At 32.1% G+C, this 26,360-nt stretch overlaps 1 protein-coding gene, 1 non-coding gene and 1 pseudogene across 2 annotated transcripts; 2 read left to right on the top strand and 1 right to left on the bottom strand.

The window, feature by feature from the left end:
• Positions 1–4,267: 4,267 nt before the first annotated feature.
• Positions 4,268–10,674, bottom strand: LOC110689404 (annotated as a pseudogene).
• Positions 10,675–14,951: 4,277 nt separating this feature from the next.
• On the top strand, positions 14,952–15,023 carry TRNAN-GUU. Its single transcript has one exon. It is a non-coding gene; the product is annotated as a tRNA-Asn (tRNA).
• A 3,400-nt stretch (positions 15,024–18,423) lies between these two features.
• Positions 18,424–23,340, top strand: LOC110689403 (KIN14B-interacting protein At4g14310-like). Its single transcript, XM_021866189.1, has 3 exons — positions 18,424–20,276; positions 20,673–21,286; positions 21,587–23,340. Exons 1-3 carry the CDS (start codon positions 18,624–18,626, stop codon positions 22,116–22,118), a joined length of 2,799 nt encoding a protein of 932 aa, XP_021721881.1. The 5' UTR covers positions 18,424–18,623; the 3' UTR covers positions 22,119–23,340.
• Positions 23,341–26,360: the final 3,020 nt, after the last annotated feature.

Below are 26,360 nucleotides of genomic sequence, written 5' to 3'. Positions count from 1 at the left end.
GAGAAAATATTTGTATTTGTATGAATTAGATATGAATCAGTAAGCCAATATATATATATATATATATATATATATATATATATATATATATATATATATATAACCTGTTAATACCATTTTGATGTTGTTTAAATTTGGAAAGATATTTTTTTATGGAATTTGATGCTCAAAAATACGGAAAGGTTTTGGGTTTGTAGTGGGAGTTTCATAATTTCAGATTTGAAGAAACCAGACCTCGAACTGTTTTATTGACGATTGGTAACATTAGTATTTAAAAGTACTAATTTTATTAGGACGTTACTATTTGTGGCGAATAGGTGAATGAAATATAAAATGCAAACAAAAATAATAATAACTGATATATTGAATTTAAATTAATCATGACTCGAATTGTTTTATTGATAATTAGTATCATTGGTATTTAAAAGTCTATTTTAAAATGGGAAACATTAGTATTTATGGCTATTATGTGAATGAAAACTAAAAATAAAACCCAAAAAAAAAATTGGTGTAGTTTGGATTCGAACACGGATCACTTATACATAATAGAAAAGTATTCACCAACTACACCAAGGGGTATCAGCATATATATTATCGTATTATTTATTTATTCGTACTATTTATATTTATGTCAAATATATATATTGGATGATTCTATTAAAGACAATATGATTCCTTAAATGGTAATAATACGCTTATTAATATATTATGATGATTACTGTTGCATATAAATGTTTTTAGGTTTAGGTCAAGGGTTTAGGGTTAAAATTTCATTGGGCTATAAATGTTAGGATAAATGTTAGGATAATGGTATTGTATGATGTTGTTTGGTTTAATAATGTGTTTCATCAACAAAAAAAACTTAAATATATTAATCAAAGTGAGATACTTTAATAGGCGGTCAAATTTAAAACTATTTCAATTGCACACCGTCATTCACTTAGGGCTTGTTCTCTTCGCCTTATAAAAATAAGTTTTAGGTCTAATAAGTTCAGATCAGTTATAACAATGTCCAATAAGTTAAATAAGTTCTAATAAATTTCAATAAGTTCTAATCAAGTCTAATAATAAGGTCTAATAAGTAGGATTGTCCATTCGGTTTTTTGGTTTGAATTTAGCCCAAATCCAATCCGATCTGAAATAAATTTCAATTTTCAATTATCAAATCCAACCTGATCTGAATTCCTCAACAAATCCAATCCGATTCAAACAAATTTAAAATTCGGTTATTTAGACTCGATACGAGAGTGCAAATTAAAATACGTTGCAAATATATTGGGCCTAATGCGATACTCCCTCCGTTTTTAAATACTTGCTCCACTTTCCTTTTCCGGCCGTTTTTAAATACTTGCTCCATTTCCTTTTTTGGAAACATTTTACAATATTTAATTCATTTCTCACACTTGGCGGACCCAACATAATATTCTCTCTCCTCTTATTCTTCCACTACTTTTGCTTTTTACAATTTTTTATTTCTCAACTACCCCACTACATCCATATTTTATTACTTTCTCCAATTTCTCCTAAAACTCCGTGTATGGAGAAATGGAGCAAGTATTTAAAAAGGGAGGGAGTAATAAAAATTAAAATACAATAATAAAAAAATAATTATTAAAAGTATAGTTGTACATGATTAATAGAAGTATTGAAAACATAAGTAGGTTACATGGTAAATAGTAATAATTATAATCATAGTTTAGCATGATTATATTAACAATACTTATTTATAAACTAACGATTTCATATTTAATTTATTCCGGTTATTTGGATTCAAACAAGGTCAATCCAATCTAATTCGAACGTCTGAATTTTCAAAAAAATTCAAAACCGATCCGATTCGATTTAAAGTTTGGATCCGATCCAAATTAATAATTCAGTTTTGATTTGATTAAATTTCGATTTTAATCCGAATGATGGATACCCGTACTAATAAGGTCCAATAAGGTATAATAAGTTCAAATAAGTTCAGTAAGGCCTGATAAGTTCAATAAGGTATAATAAGTTTGATAAGGTCTTACAAAGTTCCAATAAGTTTCATGACTTTGAAATATGGTCAAATAAGTTCAGTAAGGTCTAATAAGCTCAATAAGGTATAATAAATTTGATAAGGTCTTACAAAGTTCCCAATAAGTTTCATGACTTTGAAATACGGTACCGGTGTAAGTTTTGATTTTACAAATACAAATACGATTCCTTTAAAAATGATAATAATTATTTTTGAGTTTTTAAATACAAAAATAATACTTAAAATGAAAATTTATAAAATATAAAAAAATCAAAATGTGTTTCTTTATACCTCCACAAGATTTGAACACAAGACGACTATCCATAGTCATTTAAGGGGTTTGTTTATTACTAGATTAAGGGGTATCAACACATACATTGGATGAAAAAAAAAATTAATTTTTATATGTATCCATTAGACTAAATTTCCTGGCATATGATTTTATTCTACTCTATAAAAAAATTTTATGCCCAAAAATAATTGATTGGACATACAAATAATTTACATGCAAAACATTTAAAATAAAAAGTGTTATTTGCTTTTTTTTTTTTTTTTTTTTACTTTGAAATATGGTGTATGTTTGACTTTATATATACAAATATGATTCCTTTTAAATTGAAAATAATTAGTTATGATTTTTTAAATACAAAAATGATGCTTAAAATGAAAATTTATAAAATTAAAAAAAAAAAAAAAAAAAACCGTGTTTCTTTTGTACCTCCATAAGATTCGAACACAATATGATGACTATCCATCATCACTCAATGGGTTTGTTTATTAGACCGTTGGATACACTAATTTGTAATGTTTTTGTCTCAAATTTCAATTTCCGACAACAATCATTAAATCATGTTCCTGCTACAATTTATACGAAAATTTTACAACATCAACATTAACCATATTTATTTACTTGCATCATATAATTCTAAATTTATTTTTGCTTTTTTACACATAAACCAATCTTTTATTCAAATAAGTTTATGTAATTAACAGTATTGTATGAAGCTTCATAAATATTACCACTAAATAAAATTCATTTTAATAATTGTAAGCCACCGCGAGTACAGCCGAAAACGACAGGAAAAATACATAAAATTGACCAACACCATTCAGATATTCACCGGATAAATCACTACCTAACGCACGGGGTCAAACTATTCAATGAAGAAATTAAGATTTCTTTAGTGTTATTCATTCGTTATGGAGAGAGATCATTTTCAGGGTAATTATCAGGAAAGACAAAAATTAGGAGAGTGAAAAAAAATGAGGGAAAAAAATGAGAGTTAATTTTTTTTTGGGATTATATACTATATTAATTTGGTTAGATAAAAGGTTTGATAAATTTGAAATTCAAAAATTTAAATTTAAAAATAAGATTTGAAATTCAAATTCAAATGAAGGTGGTCCACACAAAAAAAAGATTCTCATTCAACCAATGGAATGCTTGTGTACAAGATACATTTGTACACTCAGTGTACCCTAAATTGCTCCTTTTGTTTTTGAATCATTGAAAATGTTTGTAACATCTTCTCTAACTTTTTTAAAAAAACTTTAAAAACCATTTACAACGATTTTGGATCATGATTTTATGCTGTAATGATATGTTCACCATGATTTTTCCTCATTCCAAAACTTTCAAATTTGTTTACAATTTCTAAATAATCTAAACGACAAATTATTTCATTAGCGAACTTTACAATTTAAAACAACTTTTAGCGATTGATAAATTTCTTTTTTAAAAATGAGAGTTTTATAATGAATTATGATCAAACCATAGATCAAAATAAATATAATTGAAATTTAGTTTGGGTGATTAATAATGAATGTTGTTGAAAATTTTCAACCACTCTCACAATAACCATCCTATTACTTTGATGGGTGTTTTATGCGTTCTAAATCGCTTTATTTAAATAAAACTTTAGCCAAATTCCTATGACTATGATACTTATAAATGAATGAGTTGCTTACATTTACCCGATTTGGTGGTAAATATATGTTTCTTCCAATTATAATACTCAAGAGTGTACTTAGAGTTTCCTCTTGTTTGTGATGAGAACCCAAAAATGCTTTATGATTTTAGTCATGAATTTATGATACGGGACTTATATTTATTTGCATCTATCCAGACAAATGCTTTGATGTTAGGCTTATTAAATAGCCATGTGTTATAATCTTGTTTATATTTCTTGTTGAGATGTTATATAGAGTATTAGTTATATGGACCATAACCTTATCATTTCTTTGTATATGATTATAATTGGAGTAAATCAATTTTAAATACTACTAAAGTTGCGATTTTCACCAATAAATAAGAATAATCAGAATTTCTAGTTATTGAACAAGAATATAAAATAGCTTTAATTTAATAGGTGGAAATTGCTCTTCAATCACGGGCTTGCTCTGGCGAATTCAAAATTGTTCGAATTGTGTAATCGTCGATTATTGATATTGGTAAACGACCTAGAGCAATTTGATTATAATTTAATTCGTGACGGTCATAAGTAGAAAGCTCATATTCTTCAGTCATTGATAAACAATTTGTTGGGCAATACTCAACACAATTACCACAAAATATACAAATTCCGAAATCAATGCTGTAATTAAGCAACTGTTTCTTTCGAATATCCATTTGCAATTTCCAATCAACAACAGGCGAATCTATAGGACATGCACGAACACACACTTCACAAGCAATGCATTTATCAAATTCAAAGTGAATTCGACCACGAAAACGCTCCGATGTGATCAATTTCTCATAAGGATATTGAATAGTTACAGGTAAACGATTAGCGTGGGATAGGGTAATCATAAAACTTTGACCGATGTACCTTGCTGCCCGTATTGTTTGTTGACCATAATTGATGAATCCAGTTACCATAGGGAACATAGAGTAAATATCAATAAAAAATAAGATTTTTTTCTTTCTCTTGTTTCTGACAAGTTGTAAATTAGATTATAGTAAATATTCTTTGTTTTTAGAATTTATAATGAAAAGAGTTGGGAAGAAGTTGTTAATAATAGATTACCTAAAGAAATAGGTAAAAGAAATTTCCATCCAAGATTTAATAATTGGTCCATTCTCAGTCGAGGTAAAGTCCATCTTGTTGCGATAGAAATGAACAAGAACAAAAAAGTTTTAGCTAATGTAATGAAAATACAAATTGTCGTTCCAAAGACTCCATCTATTTTAAAAAACTCAGAGATGAATATGGATGGAATAGGGAGATTCCAACCGCCCAAGTAAAGAACGGTTACAAATAATGAAGAGATTAATAGATTTAAATAAGACGCAACATAAAATAAAGCAAATTTAATACCGGAATATTCGGTTTGATAACCCGCTACTAATTCTTCTTCGGCTTCTGGTAAATCAAAAGGTAATCTCTCGCATTCTGCTAGAGAAGAAATTATAAAAACAATAAACCCTATGGGTTGTCGCCACAAATTCCATCCCCAAAAACCATATTTTGACTGTGCCTCAACTATATCAACTGTACTTAAACTCTTAGATAATTATAGTCGAAGATAAGATCACCCTTGTCATCGCTATTCCAGAACCGTACATGATATTTTCACCTCATACGGCTCCTCAAGAGCCATAAATAAATCTAAGGATTAATTCGATATTCTTTAATCTTGATATGCTTGTAGGATAACGAAAGTGAAAATAAATCGAAAAATCCTGAATTAGACCAATAAAATTTTGTCTGCTATACTATAAAAAATTGCTTCGGAATTGATCTCATCCTTTACTTAAATTTTGAAGAATTTCCTTTTTATTGAGTAATAACTTAATTCTTGAATAAAAAACACTTTTTACTAATTTTACTAAATATCAATTATCAATAAAAATTTCGCCGTATTCTTATTTTTTTTTTTTTTATATTCCGAAAAAAGGAAACATTCATTCATGATTTATGCTATGATCAAAATGGAATTTCCGTGAATATCGATATTGGAAAAAGATCTTTTTTTTGGATTCTATTACTATAATATCCCTTTTTTTCGTCCCTCTTATTTCTTTTATTCAGTGGGAAAAGTAAAAGATTACTTCGTTCCTGATAGTCATTCATTTAATCGGTGGATAGGAGCATACTCTGGATCGAAATTTGTGGGAGTACTGCTTGATCATTTCTACAAATTTAAAGCCTCAATTAGTATTTCTTTTATGTAAAAATCTTTCTTCAGATAACTTACATAATCTCTATTACAAATCCTTTGTGTACTTTGGTGTTCCTAATCATCCACTTTTTTGGTCAATTTCTATGGTAAGTCATGTATGGTAATACATCAAAAAAAAAAGATAGTAAAAACTTCATAGAATTGTTCTTTTCAACCCGCTTCAAGTAATGATGACTAATTAACCAATATTGGGGGAAATAACCTTGACTGTTTATGTTTTTAACCCTTGTACATAGGCAATGAGATTCAATTTTTTACTGCAAATTTCGAAGCTGTTTTCTTTCACTCATCTAACTATCTGATTTACTTTAATCAACCCGCCCCGTGAATAAAAAAAAGATCCTATTCAATACATTTTTCTTTTTAGAAACTTAAAAATAAACAGGGAAGGGTGAAGACCCATGTTTTAACGAATCACACGTAGCGATATTGATAATACAGATAGAGTTAATGGTATTTCATAACTAATTGATTGGGCAACAGCCCGTAAACCACCTAAAAAGGAATACTTATTATTTGATCCATATCCTGACATAAGAAGTCCAATGGGAGCAATGCTTGAAATAGCGATCCATAAAAAAACACCAATATTGAGATCGGCTAGAACAAGGCGAGAACCAAAAGGAATTACTGAATAACTTAGTAGAATTGATATGACTGCTATAGAAGGTCCGATACTAATTAAAAGTGCATCCCCTCTAGATGGAAGAAGGTTTTCTTTAAAAAGTAGTTTTATTCCGTCCGCTAGAGCTTGAAGAATTCCCAAAGGACCAGCATATTCAGGTCCAATCCGTTGTTGTATCCCTGCAGATATTTCTCTTTCTAACCACACAATTACTAGTACACCTATGGTAATTCCCAATACAAGAATCAAAATAGGGAAAAGGATCCATGTAGTCTCATAAACCGCTTTTAAGGATTCCAATCTGGAAAAAGAATTGATAGCTTGTACTTTTGTTGTTGTATAAATTATCATTTCAACGATCAACCTCTCCCATAATGATATCTATGCTACCTAATATCGTCATAATATCAGCCAATTTCATTTTTTTAACTAACTGAGGAAGAATTTGCAAATTGATAAAACCCGGAGGGCGAATTTTCCATCTCCAAGGAAAAATACTCTGATCTCCGATCAAAAATATCCCTAATTCACCTTTTGGTGCTTCGACTCTTACATAAAGTTCTTGTTTCGACAATTCAAAAGCAGGAGATGGCTTTTTACTAATGAATCGATATTCAAAATCATTCCATTCAGGATATTTTATTCTATTAAAGCGTCGGATTTCTAAATTCTCATAGGGACCTCCTGGAATTGCTTCTAGAGCTTGTTGAATAATTTTTACAGATTCGGCCATTCCACCAATTCGTATTAAATAACGAGCTAATGAATCTCCTTCTTTTTGCCATTGAACTTCCCAATCAAATTCGTCATAACATTCATAATGATCCACTTTACGAAGGTCCCATTGTATTCCGGAAGCTCGTAGCATAGGGCCCGATAAACCCCAATTTTTTGCTTCTTCGCCACCAATAATGCCCACATTCTCAACTCGTTCTAAAAAAATGGGATTTCGCGTAATAAGCTTTTGGTATTCAGCAAGTCCTATTAAAAAATAATCACAAAAATCTAAACATTTCTCTATCCATCCATAAGGTAGATCGGCAGCTACCCCTCCAATACGAAAATAATTATGCATCATTCTCATACCGGTGGCAGCTTCGAATAAATCATATATTAATTCCCTTTCTCTGAAAATATAGAAGAAGGGGGTTTGCGCCCCGATATCCGCCATAAAAGGGCCGAGCCATAATAAATGAGAAGTTATTCGACTTAACTCCAACATAATCACTCGAATATAGCTAGCTCTTTTAGGTACTTGAATATTTCCCAATTGTTCTGGTCCATTTACAGTTATTGCTTCTGTAAACATAGTAGCTAAATAATCCCAACGTGTTACATAAGGCAGATATTGTATAATTGTTCGGTTTTCTGCAATTTTTTCCATACCTCTGTGTAAATAACCTACTATTGGTTCACAGTCAATAACATCTTCACCGTCTAAAGTAACGATGAGTCGGAGAACACCATGCATTGATGGATGGTGAGGGCCCATATTGACTATCATGAAGTCTTTTCTGGTAGTTGGTACAGTCATAGGTTTTTCTCCGATTCATTCTTTCACAAATTCATTTGTGCATGAATTGCTGAAAACAACAAGGTATTCATCAAAATTCAAGATCTAATAAATCAAATAATTATAATTCAAAACAACTCTTCACATTAACGTGTTTTTAGTTCTCGAATGTTCAATTGACTTATTAATTCTTTATAACGTATTTCATTTTTCTTTGACAAATAAGCTAGCAGTCGTTGACGTTTTCCCAGAATTTTTCGTAGCCCTCGCTGAGATGAATAGTCTTTTTTGTGCAATTGCAAATGGGAAGTAAGTCTTCGTATCTTATTGGTAAAACCGACTACTTGAAATTCAACAGACCCTCTGTTTTCTTCTTTTTTTTCCTCCGAAATAACGGATATGAATGAATTTTTTTTCATAAATTCTTAACCTTCCTTATCTGTTTTAGCAAATATTGAATTTTACCGATCAGTAATAATAATGCCAGCTATTTTAATCTGGTATATACAATACCTTAATTGATTTATTTTATCAAAGAAACTTTGAAACTTTATAAGGTTTATTATGTTGATTCATTTTGGATATAGTGGATACGTCATCGAATTAGTATCATGGATCGGAATTGAATGTACAACATCGTGGCTATGTATATATTTATCTACCAAATAATAGGAAATCAAATGTATCATAAATCAATTTAAAATTGCGGATACATATGTATTCTTAACATACTAAAACGACTTCCGTTAGTAGTATCAAACCAATAACGATTCATACAAGCTAAATCCTCTAATCGATAATTGGGCCAAAGAAAGAATTTTAATTTTTTAAGTCTATTTTTATCTCGATCAAGATCTTTGTTTTCATCAAAAAATTGACTACAGTTTTTTATTCGATTCTCTATTGGGTTTAAATTCACACCATTATCGTTCCTTGAATTCAAACAAATTCGAATTATTAACTCTCTACGACGCCTAGGCGATAAAAGATTTTCGGGAGGAAACAAATCAAAATTGTTTTTGTCTCTTTTACCTAAAAATTTTTTATCACCATTCTCACTGTATCGTTTTTGATTATTGTGGTGTTTACTCTTATGAACTAACGAAATCCCTATGGTTTGATACAGAAGAAATTGCCCGTTGCCTTTTATAGCCAGACGAATCGGTTCAATAATCAATACCCCGTTTTTTAGCAAATTTGAACGAGTTAAATCTTTCCCATCCAGCATTATATCCATACTCAGTTCTTTTCTTTCTATCGAGGATAGAAGAATTTCTATTGGATTTATCAATCGAAGCACAAGACAATATACTTTGATATTATTGATCAGCTTTTGATTTAAAGAATCTGCCCATTTCAACTGAAAAAGCAAATATCTTTTCAGGAATAAATCAATTTCTACTTATGTACCCCTCGTGGGTTGCTTTTTCTTTCTCGGCTTTTTCATATCTGATCCTATATAATCTTCTTCAATATCTGTTTGTGCATTTGAGAAAACAGAGTCAGAGTTTTCGTGAACATCGGATCCAAGATTTTCTTGACTTATGAGTTCCTTTTCATCTTCATTCTGATTCTTTAATTCAAAATATATTTTTTCATTTGATGGTATAAAAGAATTTATTTTTTTATGTCTATTGATGCTTTTATCTTCACTAACCTTTTCACTTACACTATAATTTGAAAAAAGCAGGTTAATTGGTATAACCCACGGTTTCATTTTATATGCATTATAAAATAAGACAAATTCGGAGAAAAACCAAAATTCCAAATTTGATATGGGACAGCTCAGTATTTCTTCATTCATTCCCATCCAATCAAAAAAAAAAAAATTTTATCAGGTTGGCTGATTTCTTGATAAATTGTGCGATAAAAAAGACTTTTCTTATCAATTTTATCAACAATTTGATAGTTCTTAGATTCTGTTTTTGTTTTTTCATTCATGCTAGTATTGATATTGACCCAGGTCTCAACGTCGACTTTTTTTCTAAGACAAAAAATGGAGAATTTTCAAATCCAAATATTTTCTATCTATCGTTTTTTCTCTATCCAAAATAGTTTTTCTTCCTAAAAACAAATAATTAGTGATCGGGATATTCCACGCCATGTCAATAAATTTGTCTTTAGTTTTGTTGTAATTAGAAGTATAAGAAAATTCTTGGTTTTTATTTCCTTGGAATGGTATTCCATAACTATACCTATATGAATCATTCTTATCTTCATAAAAAAAATTATATGATAAAACATCATATCTATAATTCTTTTTAAAATTCGATTTTTGATCTGGCAATAACAATAAACGGTTTTCAGAATTATTTGTGTAATTAATTAATTGTTCATTTTGATATGAATTCGTTTTGCTTTTTTCGAAATTTTTATTTTCAACCTCACAGTGGTCAGTTACTCTATTTCGCCATTTTTGTGGCACTAATTGCGACCATTTTATCTGAGATAAATCGTATTGATAATTATTTTTCAATTTTAGCCAGTTTTTCCATTGGTTCAGCCCAGAATTCGGAAGTTTTCTAGTCTTTAGCTCGGGATGAGCTATTCCTTGGGTTCCAAAAAGATCTTTTATTTCATTTTTAAGAAATAAAGATATTCCCCGATACTGAAGGACCGATTTTAATTCATAGAAGTTCAAAATTTTGGCTTGGGATAATTTGTAAAATACATAAGCTTGTGACAACAAAGAAAAATCCGACGGAATCTTCGAATTCTTATTACTAATATTATTATTAGTACTAACAAAATGGAAAAATCCTTTGTTTATAGTCCAAATAAACTGAATTTTTTTTTTATTATTAATCTTTTCAGGATTTTTTGCATTATTGGAAATGGATTTTTCAATTACATTTTTTGTTGATTCAAGAAAACGTTGTGTATTAATTCTGGAAATATTAATGATATATAAAAATATATCTACGTATATCTTTTCCCTAAAAAATTTCAAAATATAATTGAATTTACGGATTAATCGAACATTGCTTCTTTTTAATATATGACTCGTATTTTTTGACGATTCCCATTTTTTCGTACCATATGGTATTTTGGTAGGACTAACCTTTTAGTTTTTTATTGTCTTTTGCTATTTTTTCTATTTGATTTTTGATTATTCTTGTTCTACTAGTCAGATCTTTCATTTTTTTTTTGTCGCTGAAGGATTTGTCCAATTTAGGAATCCGGTTTGAATGGATGATTCATTAATCATATGATTTTTGATTAATGAATCTTTTTCATTTTTTCTTTTACTCGATTCTTCTCTCAATCCAAATAGTCGAATTGGATTTACGTTTGACATTTTTTTTTTTTTTTTTAAAAAAAACAGAAATATTTCAACAATCCAATTGTTTGTTTCATTTTCGAACTTATAAAAAAAAGAATTTTTTCTTTGAGTCTTTTTCGAATTTGAAAGTGCCCTTTTAGTAAGTTTTCGATTTTTTTTGTCGAGTTGTTTAAAAATAGGTTGAAAAAAAGAGGGCCGCTTTCGAGGAGGACCAAAAGGAAGGTCAGTTTCCAGGCCCACAACTGTTAAAAAACAAAACTCATCTATTCGATTTCGATTTCGTTTTTGTTCGTTTTTTTTATTCGATCTTGATCAGACGGTTGTATTATAGATCTGTGCCAAGGTTTTAGACAAAAAGGAAATAATATCTTTATCTGAATACCATCTGTTAACCAGTTTTTAGGAAATTCAGTTTCTGATAATTGAACGCCGTTATAGGTGCATTTAACATGCATTTCGCTATTCCACTCTTTGAAATCATCCGACCACTCGGGTCGTTGGAATAATAACAGACGACTGAAATTTTTTGCTATTATCAATAAAGGCAATAGAATATATTTTCTAAGAATTGACTGAGTTATTAGCATCAAACCTCTTATTATTTGAGCAAATGGAATAGTATCCCAGGCTTCGGCTATTTCTATTCGTATGTTTTCTTGGCTTTTGTCGTCGTTTTTATTGTATTTTTTATTTTTATTTTCCTCCTTCAATTCTTCGTTTTTATAATAAGAAATCCGCAATTCTGAGTTTTGTCCCATACAATTTTTTAAAATCCCTTTAATTAATCCGGAAAAAGTAGCCGTAAAAAAAGAGGATTAATCTATTCTGTCTAAAAAAAGCGGAGAATGTATATTTGGTTGAAACAATTCCCAAATAACTATTTTACGTCTTTGAACACGCATGGAACCTATGATTATTTCTCGATGAAAATCAGATTGTTGTGAATAACGTATCAAAGAAACTTCACCTGCTTGCTCAGATATATCCGCGGTATTTGGGGCAGGATTGTCGGTATTCTCTTGCTTATCGGTATAAATAACTACACTTTTCCAATTTCTTGAGCGAATTTGATCATCGATTGGCACTGACACGTCTTTTTCATCTGGTCTATCCTCTGGTTCTAAATCGTCGACTAATTGGTATGACCAACGAGGAACCTCTTTACTTATTTCTTTTATTCCAATCGATTCTTTTGGAATTGTTTGGGGAAAGGAATCCGGTCTGATTGTATCAACTAAAAATTTTAAAAATCTTTCTGGAGCTTCGGAAACAATTTGTTCGTGTTCTGAAAGTAAAGACACTCTCTTCTGATTGAACATGGCTTCCCCGTCAAATTGACTAACGAAATGTCTAATTTTTGCTGATATTGAGTTTTGATCTTTTTTATGTTCAAATTCTTGGTAATTAGAATCATTATGTAGAACACTATGAATTTTATTTATAAAAATCTCATCTATTAAATTTTTTACTGTCGTTTTCGTTATAATGGATGAAAGCCTTTTTTTTTATTATACCCCGATAGGATCCATTTAATAAAGGATCGTGGTTTTTTTGCAAATATTCAATTTTATTTTTAGTTTTATCATTGCATAATCTAGTTTTTTTATCGAGTACATATATATAAAAAAGTCCTTTGTCTAGAACTGTAATTCTATTAGCAAATTCATTGCTTAAGCTGTTTTTTTTTGTTCGTTCGTATAAATCCAATAATTGTATAGTTCATCATCATATAAGAATTTTTTTGTTGTAGCCAAAGAAATCTTTCTTTTTATCATTTCCCAGAAAATGGATAAACTAGGTGGATATGTAAAAGAAATTCTTTGTTTTCCATCATTTTGACATGTATAAAAAAAATATTGTGACATTTCATTTCTTACCGCATTTTCAAACCGATAGCTTTTTATATATCGCGTTGGACGATTCCAACGTTTATAGTCGAAAAGAAGAAAAAGAAGGGGTTTTTGAAACTAGAATAGGTTTTTATTTTCTTCTTTAAGTATTTCGAACTTCGAAATATCTTGATTCCCAGAATAAGAAGTTGGGTTATTTTTATAGTATGCTTCTTTTAAGTGCAAGTGAAATTCATCCTTTGTTTTGTCCTTTCCATTCACTCGGATCTTTCCCATTTCATCCATTTTTATTTTGTCCGGATCCTTCTTTTCTTCCGAAAAAAGGGAAGGAGAAGGATCTTCTTCGGTGAATCCCTCTTCTTCCTGTTTAGTCTCCTTCGTTTCGGAAGTTTTTTCTATTTCTACATCTGTTTCTTCCTCACTTTCTTTCGTTTCTGGAGTTTCGTTCAGTTTCTTAGTAAAAATAGGTGACGGCATTCTGCCTAAATAGTAGACACAGGTAATAAAGAAGAGAATACTAAATATTCGAGCCATAGAATTTCTCAATTCTGACACAAGGTACTTATTAGATCTAATAGAATGATTTTGCTGTATCCAGACTAATACCAATCCAACCCATTTCATGAATAAAATGTGACCAATTAACCAACCAACAAAACTACTTGTTACAAATAGCATCTTGTTGTTGCATCGAAACATATAAATGTTGACTAATCAGGCTAACATTGAACTTGGTAAAATGAAATAGTTGAATAATTGAAAAATGAGATTATTCAGGAATACACATTGAATGCTGAGATTACGCATTGAATTTCTGCTAGTCGATCCATAATCAAAAAAGTGTTTGTGATTGTTCCAGAAGAAATGAAACAAAAGATAGGGTAGAGCTAGGACAGTTATTGTATGAGGTCTACCCAATGCTAGATGCAGGGGCGTATAATAGATCGATATGAACATCATGAGTTGTCCCATAATAAAACCAGTTGTTGCTGATACCTTCTTCTCGATTCCTTCTTCTCCTTCTTCCATAACCTGAGTTCGGAGAAGGAAGAGATAAGAGGGCCCTATGGAGAATGTGGTCAGAAATCCATAATAGAGTCCGACCACAACGACCGAATTGATTATCTTCATGCATAAGGATACTAGATTACCTAGTAGAAAAGATTGAAAAATCATCACAAACCTCCCTTTTTCTTTTGTATTGCAATTTCTGGATTATTATATGATGATTTTTTAACTTTCCATATATAGGAAAGAGATAGACTAGAACCCACATCTCTTATGTTGATGACACCAAAGGGATATTAAATGAATGGAATTGGGATATGGATGGAATATAATGAAATAGAGCCACTTTGAGGTTCCCTATTAAATGAGGCATGGAAGGGAGCCACTACGAAGAAGTTCTGGGAGTTACGAAAGAAGCTTCGAGCTCATATTGGTCATGGTTTGAGAACGGGAATGGAACTCTATCAGATCGAGTCTCCCGTTGTTCCTCAGTAGCTCAGTGGTAGAGCGGTCGGCTGTTAACTGATTGGTCGTAGGTTCGAATCCTACTTGGGGAGATTGGATTCATTCTTCATTCTTTAATTCAGAATGAAGGGGCTCGCTTTGACCGTTAAGAGTAGGTAAGTGAGTGACCCCTTCCCTGTTTTTTTTCTATCTCGTCGTATCACATTCTCATTCTGTTCTGCGCTATTTGAAAATCTCCGTCAATACTTCAGTGTAGGTGCGGGATAATCTTTTGTTCGGGGCTATTTACAACTAGCCAACTAAGAATTCTCGGATGTACTAGCAGTGCATCAAAGATGCAGTCATTGATTCTCCCGAGAGGCTACAATTACCGCGAGCAAACATAAAACATATTAATGACATGACGAGGAACGCATTTTTGCTATTCTACTAATACTTGTACTGGCCTGATCTGATTTACTGAATTGAACTGAGATGAGCCAAGTTGAAGTGAACTAAACTGAATTGAGTTGAAATGCGCTTAGTTGAAAATTAGGAACTGAACTGAATCTGAAAAGAACAAAACCCTTAATCTGTAATTGATTAATGTTCTAGGGATAATACTAAGATTTCGGATCAAATCCTTTTAATATCATACACAAAGTATTTGAATTGAGCAAATCAATTTTATTTTATTTTTCGTTTTTCACACAACAATCCAAATCATGAAAAAGCTCGTGAGACTTTGAAGATGAAATTGATTCTCTGATTAATGTTCTAGGGATAATACTAAAGATTTCGGATCAAATCCTTTTTATATCATACTAGTTTTGTGCCCGTGCGATGCCCAGGTTGTTTATTGAATTTTAAAATATATTTTTAATCTATATGTCAAATTTTAAAACATATCATTGATACAAAATTAGTTAGGAATTGATGTGTTTTTGTGACGATTTAAACTTGTAGACATGTAATGACTAATAATAATAATATTGGTGAAAAATATTTCTTAACCCTTAACCTGAAATAATGACCCTGCCTGAAATGACTGGTGACCTGACCTTTACAGGTTTACACACAGTAATAAAATTATATTAGATTGTGAAGTATATTATTTTAATCGATTAGAATATATTATAAACAATGGATGCGGTACATTTTGAACTAATTCCTTCACTCCAGAAAAATATTATGATACAAAAAATAAATTTATATGATAATTTATGAGAGTTCTAGGCAGATGAGCATTTACATGTTCCCAAAATTGGTAAGAAAGTTGATGATGTTATTTGGCTTTGTAATTTGGAAAACCCTAATTCTCCTCCATTTCAGCCTCCTTCTTGGCCTCAACCTTCTTATCCAGGTATTCTCTCTGTCTTTCTTCAATTGCTTTACAAATTTATTGCTATTTATGATTTTTTTATTGGATGAATTAAAATCACGTGTCAAGTGAATTGTGCTACCTCCTTTGATTTTAACATTTGAAACTTATACAAATGTTAAGAAATTATGTCTTATGTATCTGTAACGCTTTGACTTATGGACTATTCATGTACTCTTTATGGCGAACTTTTAATAGAGAAATTTTGGTTTGAGCAAGAAAGCGTGAAAAAGCAGGTGGGTCTAAGAAAAATAGACAATTTTTATAATCAGGGGCAAGAACATTGACTTTCTTTCCAAAATGTTCGATTTAATACATTAAAAATATAAAAAATTAGCGAAAAATAAATTAAATAAAATAAATGTACAAAATCAGTTGGATTAACCTGAAACCAAAACTTTGGGTAAGGGTTGAACATTTTTTGACTCATAACCTAAAGTGACTTAATTCGAGATGACTCATAAACCGACCCTAATTGAGAGGTCTATATAGTAATAAAATTCTATTAGATTGTGAAGTATATTATTTTAACCGATTAGTATATATCATAAATAGATATTTACGCTTTGAACTACTTCATTCGCTAAAAAAAAATATTATGATATAAAAAATAAATTTATATGATAAGTTTTGAAAATTATAATCTAATAATTTTTTTGAATAAAATTATAATTCAATTTGTACATCTGAAGTATTGGTTTTTTTATCGAAACTAAATTCTAAACTAACAATTTTATCCTAAAATACTATCCAAATAAAATTCTAAACTAATTTTTTTATCTTATGAAGTCTACTTAAATATATCCAACGTGGCACGACACTTGGCGAAAAGTTGAAACGCCAAGTGTCGCTGCCTCGCAATCTGGCTAAAAGTTTAGCTTTATATAGTTACTAGTTTTGTGCCCGTGCGATGCCCGGGTTGTTTATTGAATTTTAAGATAAATTTTTAATCTATATTTCAAATTTTAAAACATATCATTGATACAAAATTAGTTAGGAATTGATGTGTTTTTGTGATGATTTAAACTATATAGTAGGCATGTAATGACTAATAATAATAACATTGGTGAAAAACATTTCTTGACCCGTAACCTGAAATAATGACCCTGTCCGAAATGACTCGTGACCCGACCCGATTGACAGGTCTACACACAGTAATAAAATTATATTAGATTGTAAAGTATATTGTTTTAATTGATTAGAATATATAATTATAAATAATGGATGTGGTATATTTTGAGCTAATTCCTTCGCTCCAAAAAAATACTATGATACAAAAAATAAATTTATATGATAATTTATGAGTGTTATAATTTTTTTTAATAAAATTATAATTTAATTTATACATATGAAATATTGGTACTTTATCGAAAATAAAACTCTAAATTAAAAATTTTATCCTAAAATTCTATCCAAATTTGATTGAAAATAGAATTTTAAATTAAGTTTTTTATTCTACAAATTGAATTCTATATAACTCTATCCTACGTGGCGCGACACTTGGCGAAAAGTTAGAACGCCAAATGTCGCTACCTCGTCGCCTGGCTAAAAGTTTAGACTTTTAAGATAAAACTATTTTATAATTCAATTTGATTGAAAATAGAATTCTAAATTAACATTTTTTTGCTATAAAATCTATCTATATTTATCGAACATGGTACGACACTTGGCGAAAAGTTAAAACGCTAAATGATGATGTTGTCTTGTGGCCTAATTATAAGTTTATTATTTGGTATTTTATCGAAAATAAAACTCTAAACAACAAACTTATTCTAAAATTCTATCCTAATTTGATTGAAAATGGAATTTTTAACTAACGTTTTTATCTTATAAAGTCTACCTAAGACACTGATTTTTATCTTATGAAGTCTATTTAAATCTACCCAACTGCCTCGTGACATGGCTAAAAATTTAGCTTTATATATTAGTTATATGATATATATATGATACAAAGTATTAGAATTGAGCTAATAATTTTTTTTCCCGTTTTTCACACAACAACCCAAATCATGAAAAAGCTCGTGGGCCTTTGAAGATGAAATTGGTCACCCCATCAAACACAAGTTACACAAACACAACCATCGAAAAAATCAAACCCACCAAAAAAAAAAAAAAAAAAAAACGTAACACATTTTTCAACAAAATTCAAACTCAAAAACATAAAAAATTAAAAACACTCTCTTTCCCGCTCACCTCTCAAATTTTACCTTTTTTTTTCGTCATCTCTTTCTCTCTCCTCTTATTTTCCGCCTTCTTCAAAAATCAAAACTTCCCCAAAAAAAAAAAAACAAAATTCAAAACCCTAAAATTCAAAATCAATTAAATCTAATCAATGTCGTCATCATCAACTCGGCGGATCAAAGAAAGGGGAGGATCTGTCGGAAAGATTGCATCTTCAATACCCAATAAAACCCTAACCCCAATTTCTGAAAAACCCTCTTTAGCTACTAGTGGAAGGAAATCAATCGGCAAGGAAAACCCTAACCCTAGATCGGTTTCTAGGGTTTCCGGCGGAGCTCAGAAGCCTGTGATTCGGTCAATGCCAAGAGTTTCTGATGTCGAAACACGGTCTCGATCTCGAGGTAGGAGGAGTCCTAGCCCTAACCCTAACCCTAATTCTAATCCCTCTGATTTTACTCGAGTTTTGTCTGATATGCGAAAAACTAGGGTTGCTAGTGGGAGTGATTCTGCTAGAAGGGGTGAGATTTCTGGGTTGAAGGGGGTTAGTGGGTTTAAAGTTTTGGATAAAAAGGGGTTTAGGGATTTGAATCAGAAAATTAGTGGAAGTAGGGTTTCTATTGATGGAAAAGAAGTTGCAAATGTTGGGAAAATTAGTGGTAGAAAAGATGATAATTTATCTTCTGTTCATTCTGTAAAGGTAAATGTTAATAATTTAAGTGATGGGTGTGTTAATGAGACTAATAAAGTTCAAGGATTTGATCCCTGTGAATTGAAAAATGTGAATCAAATTGTCGATTTGAAGGCTAATGTTGGTTGTTCTAATATGGAGAAGAGTGTGAGAGTCTCGAGTGCTTCGAAGGGCGTGGATGGTGGTAAAGAAAAGGGTGTGATCGAGGAGGGAACGAGTGGGCGTGTTGGGAACAAGCACGCTAGTAAGTTGCACGAGAAGCTTGCGTATTTGGAAGGGAAGGTGAAGAGAATTGCTACCGATATAAAGAAGACGAAGGAGATGCTTGATATGAACAATACCGATGCGTCTAAGGTTATACTTTCGGATATTCAGGAGAAGATTTCGGGTATTGAGAAAGCCATGGGCAATGTGATGAGTGAATCTAAATCACATGGAACTGCTGATAGTTCTAGTAATTCGGATAATTTAAAGAACACTGAAATTGATAGCTTACACGGAATAAAAGAGGAGAATCGAAATGTGCAAGGTGATTCTTCAAAAGTATCAGTGAAAAGCTTGAGTTGTGAAGAGCTAGAAGCTAGGCTTTTCCCTCATCACAAATTGTTGCGAAATCGGACTACAATGAAAGTGGCAGATTATGGCTCTCAAAGTGATGGAACCCATGTGTTAGAAACCAATGACGAATCTAATTCCAAAGATGACGCAGAGTGTCCTATGGATGAGGATCCAATAGCAATGGAGTTCCTGGCTTCTTTAACTAAGACACAGTCTAAGGTTGATATGAAAGATGTAGAAGCTATTTTGGATGCTAATAAAGTTCATGAAGCAGATGATGCTGAAACTTCAACAACACGACGGAGTTCAGGTGTATTGGGTGGAAAAAGTACTGCGGAAGTAGATTTGGAAGCTGACGAGACACTTGATGAATTTGATGATCAAGAGAATAAGCAAAAAATGATAGTTGATGAAGAGATGGATGATAATTCCATTACTCAGCTGATAGAAATTGGGCGCAAGACTTCTACTGGAGGATGGTTTGTATCGGAAGGAGAATCAGTTCTTCTAGCTCATGATGATGGTTCATGTTCTTTCTATGATATTGCGAACCACGAGGTATGTTTTTTATTACAAATTCTGAATTCTGTTAGCATTTTAATTTGAATTTTGCCAGTTACATACTTACATACTACATAAGAGTCTTTGGGAGATGCAAATTACTTTTGATAACATACTGTATCAGTGCAGCATATAGTCAAAGTGCATTCACTTCTTGTTGAAATGTTGAGTCTTTATGGCTTTCGGTAATTTTTATTCCTGTATACTGTTGTCAATTGAAAATTGTCATGTTTGATGGAAATTTTATGGAGTACTATCTATCATTGTTTACCTTCTTTCTGCAATTCAACATTAAGCAAGACCCTTAACTCAAGAATTGCTCAAGTATTCCTTATTTGGGCCTTATTAGGATTGGACAATATATGAGATGTTAATTTATCATCAATTTCCCAGGAGAAAGCTGAATACAGGCCACCGGCAGGAATTTCAGAAAACATATGGAGGGACTGCTGGATAATTCGCGCCCCTAGTGCTGATGGTTGCTCTGGAAAGTATGTGGTGGCTGCTTCTGCAGGAAATACTATGGACTCAGGGTTCTGTTCATGGGACTTTTATACCAAAGATGTGCGAGCTTTTCACATTGAGGATAATACAACCAGCCCAAGAGTAGCTCTTGGTCGGTTACGTGATAACATTATGTACAGAAGGAATGCTCCATCTAATATCATGTCCTCTGAAAACCTCCAATGGTGGTATAGACCCTGTGGACCTTTAATTATATCCACTGCTAGTTGCCAGAAAGCTGTTAAAGTATTTGACATCCGTGATGGCGAGCAAATTATGAGGTGGGATGTTCAAAAGCCTGTGCTACCAATGGATTATTCTAGTCCATTGCAGTGGAGAAACAGAGGAAAAGCTGTTATAGCAGAAGCAGATGCTATATCTCTGTGGGATGTCAACTCATTAAATCCTCGAGCATTGTTATCTGTTTCTACCTCAGGTCGCAGGATATCAGCTCTTCATGTGAATAATACTGATGCTGAATTGGGTGGAGGAGTCCGACAAAGGTTAGTTTCTCTCTTGTTAAGTGCACATTTCCTGCTCACTACGAAATATGCCTTACTGTATCAGTGGATTTATGGAATTAATCATTTTTAACAGCAATAAACTCATCCTGGCAATGCAATGATTTAAAATTTGCGAAAATTAATGAGTATCTTCTATGTTTCTGCTGGTGTGTGTTTGGTGGGGGAAAGGGGTGTATTGCTGAAAGTATAGTGGGATAAGAAAAATTATACCAACCTATTGATCAGATAAGAGCATGTGATAGTTTTCTTTGTTTAAATTGGTTGCTGTTTGATGTACAGAGCAAGTTCATCAGAAGCGGAAGGAAATGATGGTGTCTTCTGCACTGCTGATTCCATTAACGTCCTTGACTTCCGTCAGCCATCTGGTATCGGACTTAAGATACCTAGGATTGGTGTAACTGTTCAATCTGTCTCTTCTCGAGGAGATTCCGTGTTTCTTGGCTGCAGTAGTGTTGTCTCAGCTGTAAAGAAGCAGGTGAATTCACAGGTGCAACAATTCTCTTTACGTAAGCAAAAGATAGTGAACACCTATACCTTACCTGAATCCAACGCTCATTCGCATCACAAAGCGCTGACCCAAGTTTGGGGGAACGGAAACATGGTTATGGCCGTTTGTGGACTTGGGTTGTTTGTTTTTGATGCTTTAAAAGATGATGGTTTGCCTTCATTTGCTAGCGACTATACTAGTCCACAGAGTGCCAAGGAAATTATTGGCCCGGATGACTTGTATTCTCCTTCATTTGATTGCCTCTCTTCCCAGGTTCTGCTGATATCAAGAGACCGTCCAGCAATGTGGAGGCATTTGTCGTAGATACGATCCTCATTATAAGCTAAGGAGCACCTCGCTCTTTCATGTAAAATAAGTTAAGTGTATTTTTGTTAATTATTGTGTGTTATAACTTATCAGTTTTCGAGTGTTTTTTAATCAGCTGAACTGCTTGATATGGATAAATGAGATGCCGACCGTGATTTCTTGCGAGTTTCTACATGGGCAAGTCTCTTGCTTTAGGCTATATTCTACTCCCTCCGACCCTTAATGTTTGCCATGTACCTCATTTTTTTCTACTTTATGTTAACAATGTTTTTTCTTTTGTTCAAAATACGTAATTCAATAGTATGAAGTTTTAACTATTAAGCAGCGAATAGAACTGAGTACCTGGCTGTGCTAATACATGCACCTTGTATCTTCGGATTTGTAAGTAGTTGTATGTGTAAGAGTTCCAAGGTGTGGCTGCCACCATCTTTGGGTATGGTTAAAGTGAATTGCGAAGATTCCTTGCACGAGGATGGATGGGTGGGAGTCGGAGCTGTGGCGAAGAATGGAAATTTCTCGTTTGGTGCTACCAGGAAGATGCGGTGCTTGATATTGCTCAAGGTGAGGCTGTCTTGAACTCTTGCTAACGGTTCGGTTATGATATTGTTGATATTCTATTGTTTTATATTGCTTCGGTTTGATTGTGATGAGAATGTTGTGCTCGTGTTTTGTCCTCAAATTAAATAAATTAATAATGCAAGTACTGATCTTTTGCTTCCTAAAAAAAAAAAAATAATAAAAAAATAAAATAAAAAACTTTTAGAATGTGAAAGTTTGACTCTTGACTCATGAGTTCAATCTTAGGTTAGTCATTCCCTAAGGCCCTAATACCCTCACAACGACACCAAGCACCCAAAAAGACTTGTGTGGACCTGGTCCACAATAATATTATTGTGGACCCGAGGTCTATACACACGCAATTTACATTATATTGAACATAGTGACCCTTATTTTTAACACAATAACCTTATTTTTAACATAGTAACTTTTACGGATTTTTCACCAAATACCACTAAATTTAAACTTAATTCACCGTATACCACCAAAAACTTTCTAATATACCATATAACCTTCAGTTTTATGAAAATGACACAACATGCCATTAATGACCAACGGAGGTTAACACCGTTAGTCATTAAGTTTAATAATGCCACGTGGCACTCAATAATTGGTCCAAATAAAAAAAGTTAAAACAAAAACAAAAATATGTAAAAAAAAATGAAAAAAACCCACCACCCACCCCCACCTCCCAAGCCACCGCGAAACCCTAACCCTTACCCTAGGCCCACCTAAAACTGGCCGACCGCCACCCTAAACCCTCGAAATCGGCCGGCCGGAACCCCCCAATACAAACAACCACCCCGCTGATCTAAGTCCAACTTCGAAATCACCCCTTGACCCAAATCCTACCCTCGAAACCACCATAACCACCACCCTTAAAACACCAGCCAGCCTCGAAAAACCCCTCTATCCTTCGCAAATCACCGAAAACCTCCATCCCAGCCTCGATTAACCCCTCTAACCTTCGCAAAACGGCCAAAAACCTCCATCCCATCCCCGATTAACCCCTCTAGCCTTCACCACGAAACTTGCCAAAAACCACCACCACGAAACCCCAAAACACCAAAATCGAAACCCTAGATTTTGGTTTTAGGGTTTCGGCATACGTGGTGGTTCAATGGGGTGGAGATGGCATCGGTATAAGGCGAATTCGTTCGCCGACGCGGGGGAGGGGGGTTTCGACGTCGGCCGGTGTTTAGGGGACGGTTTTTCGAGTGAGGTAGGGGGTTTTTGAGGTGATTCAATGGGGTTTTCGAGGGAGGCACAAGGGGAAGAGGAGGAGCGCCGGCGGAGGTCCTGGTCGGATTTCGCACCGGCGAGGGGGTTCGTTGGTGGTGGCTGACAGGGGGTGTCGTTGGTGGTGGCTCGCTGGGGGAACGTTGGTGGTGGTAGTTTTTTTTCTTTTTATTTTTTATTTTTTCAATAATTAATTAAATAATTATTTTAAATTAAATTATTTAAAAGGGAACAAATCACAAGCTGCCACGTGGCATTATGAACCTTAATGACTAACGGTGTTAACCTCCGTTAGTCATTAATGGCATGTTGTGACATTTCCATAAAACTGAAGGTTATATGGTGTATTACAAAGTTTTTGGTGGTATACGATGAATTAAGCTTAAACTCAATGGTATTTGGTGAAAAATCCGTAAAAGTTACTATGTTAAAAATAAGGTTACTGTGTTAAAACTACTACAACGTTTAATAATATTGTGAACTTGGAATACGACGCTATTACCCTAAATTTAACATAGTGGCCTTTATTATTCATATTGATCAGTATATAAAATATTTCATTAAAAAAAATAACCACTTAGGCCTATATATATTACCAAAATGATTTTTATTTCAACATAGTGAACTTTTTTTAAATTATAGTGACCTTTTTTTTTATTAATAAAACAACCATACTTTCTCTAATGTTAGTGGTCCACAATAAATTAGTATGAACCAGATCCATTTAAGAATTTGTACCAAGCACCAACCAATCATTCCGTACGGATATTCACACGTTACATTATCTTATTTGATCTGATTTGAATTTTCTCATCTCATCTTACTACCTCTGTTACAGTTTATGTGCAATGATTAGATATTTCCTCTCTGCTTTATGTCAAATCGTTGCACATAACCTGTAACGGAGGTAGTATTAATTTATTTGATCAGATTTCTGAGTTTTATCTAAAGTGTACAATAATTTGTAAAATGAAATATTATTAAATAAAATATCAAAAAATTTGTATAATTGTATTAATGTGCACTAATTTATAATTTGAATGTTCTTATTTGTTAGTTATGTTTGTTTGAAATGTTTTTATAAGACGAAAATGATAAAACATTTATAAGATGAAAATGATACTCCCTCTGTTTTTTTAAATGCATCACTTTAATTTTTGCACTATTCACATATCATGCTTGACTTAATTTTTTTCACCTTTATAAAATAAATAATTGTTATTATATAAAATATCATTAGATTTGTCATAATGTCTAGTTTCATATTATAATTTTGTTATAATTTAATAATTAACATGTAAAGATATTAATGTTCAAAGTTGCGTCTCGGCAAATGTGCCGGTCAAACTGATACAAATAAAGGAAAACAGAAGCAGTAAAATGTACTCCCTCCGTTTTTTAATACTTACTCTATTTCTTCCTGCGCGGAGTTTTAGGAGAAATTAAAGAAATTAATAAAATATGGAGGTAGTGGGGTAATTGAGAAGGAAATTAAAATAAAAAATTGTAAAAAATAAAAGTAGTGGAAGAATAGGAGGAGAGAGAGTATTATGTTGAGTCCACTAAGTGTAAGAAATGATATAAATATTGTAAAAGCTTTCTAAAATAAGAAATAAAACAAGTATTTAAAAACGGTCGAAAAAAAAAAGTGGAATAAGTATTAAAAAATAGAGGGAGTACATAGTAATGAGAAAGAAGTAAAATAAAATGAAAAAACAATAAAAAACTTTGTACTATGTGTATTTTTCGACCGTCCAAAAGAAGCCTTGAACCCAAGGAAACCAGAGACTAGAGATAAACCTTAAAAAGAATCCTTGGGAGATGGGCACGGGGATTCAGTGACGCAAAAGCTCCAAATTGGTTGTTTAACAACGAACAAAATATATCTTGGGCATGTATATATGTGGTATAACCGTACAAGTGAGTCTTGGAAATTTGACATTGCTATACTATTCGCCTGTTCCACCTCGTTTTATGATCCGCTCATATGCTATTTTTTTTCTCCTTCTGTTTTTTAAATCTGACGAAGAGTTAAGACTATCTAAAAAGCATGGAGATTGATGATAAATTAATATAAATAAACATAGTATATGAAAAAAAAAATTGAATTCTTATCTACATTTTGTAGGTATTTAGGGTCTGTTCACTTCATCTTATTCTTAGTTCAACTCCAATAAATTCAGTTCAGTTCAGTTTAGTTCTTAATTTCCTTCTTCCATAAAATATTCAATTAAGCTCCAATAAGTTCAGTTCAGTAAATCAGAACATATTCTTAATATATAATATTGCAACAACTGGATTTTTACACATCACACTTGTCTGATCACATATTAAGATTTATACGTAAAGTAAAATATAGTCACATGTGGTCTTGTTAGATTCTTTTCGTAAAATACTTTCACAATATCTACTTTTATATTTTTTACTCTTGTATAAAATATG

The sequence above is a fragment of the Chenopodium quinoa genome, unplaced genomic scaffold (genome assembly GCF_001683475.1).
Source record: "Chenopodium quinoa cultivar QQ74 unplaced genomic scaffold, ASM168347v1, whole genome shotgun sequence".
Classification (NCBI taxonomy): Eukaryota; Viridiplantae; Streptophyta; class Magnoliopsida; order Caryophyllales; family Amaranthaceae; genus Chenopodium; species Chenopodium quinoa.
The sequence above is the reverse complement of the archived record's forward strand: the minus strand, read 5'-3'. Positions and strand labels throughout refer to the sequence as shown.

Excerpts from the sequence above, each read along its gene's own strand:
- LOC110689403 (XM_021866189.1), top strand. The coding sequence starts at position 18,624 with ATGTCGTCATCATCAACTCGGCGGATCAAAGAAAGGGGAGGATCTGTC. Across the intron at positions 20,277-20,672 it reads ATGATATTGCGAACCACGAG|GAGAAAGCTGAATACAGGCC; the intron begins GTATGTTTTTTA and ends TCAATTTCCCAG. Across the intron at positions 21,287-21,586 it reads GGTGGAGGAGTCCGACAAAG|AGCAAGTTCATCAGAAGCGG; the intron begins GTTAGTTTCTCT and ends TTTGATGTACAG.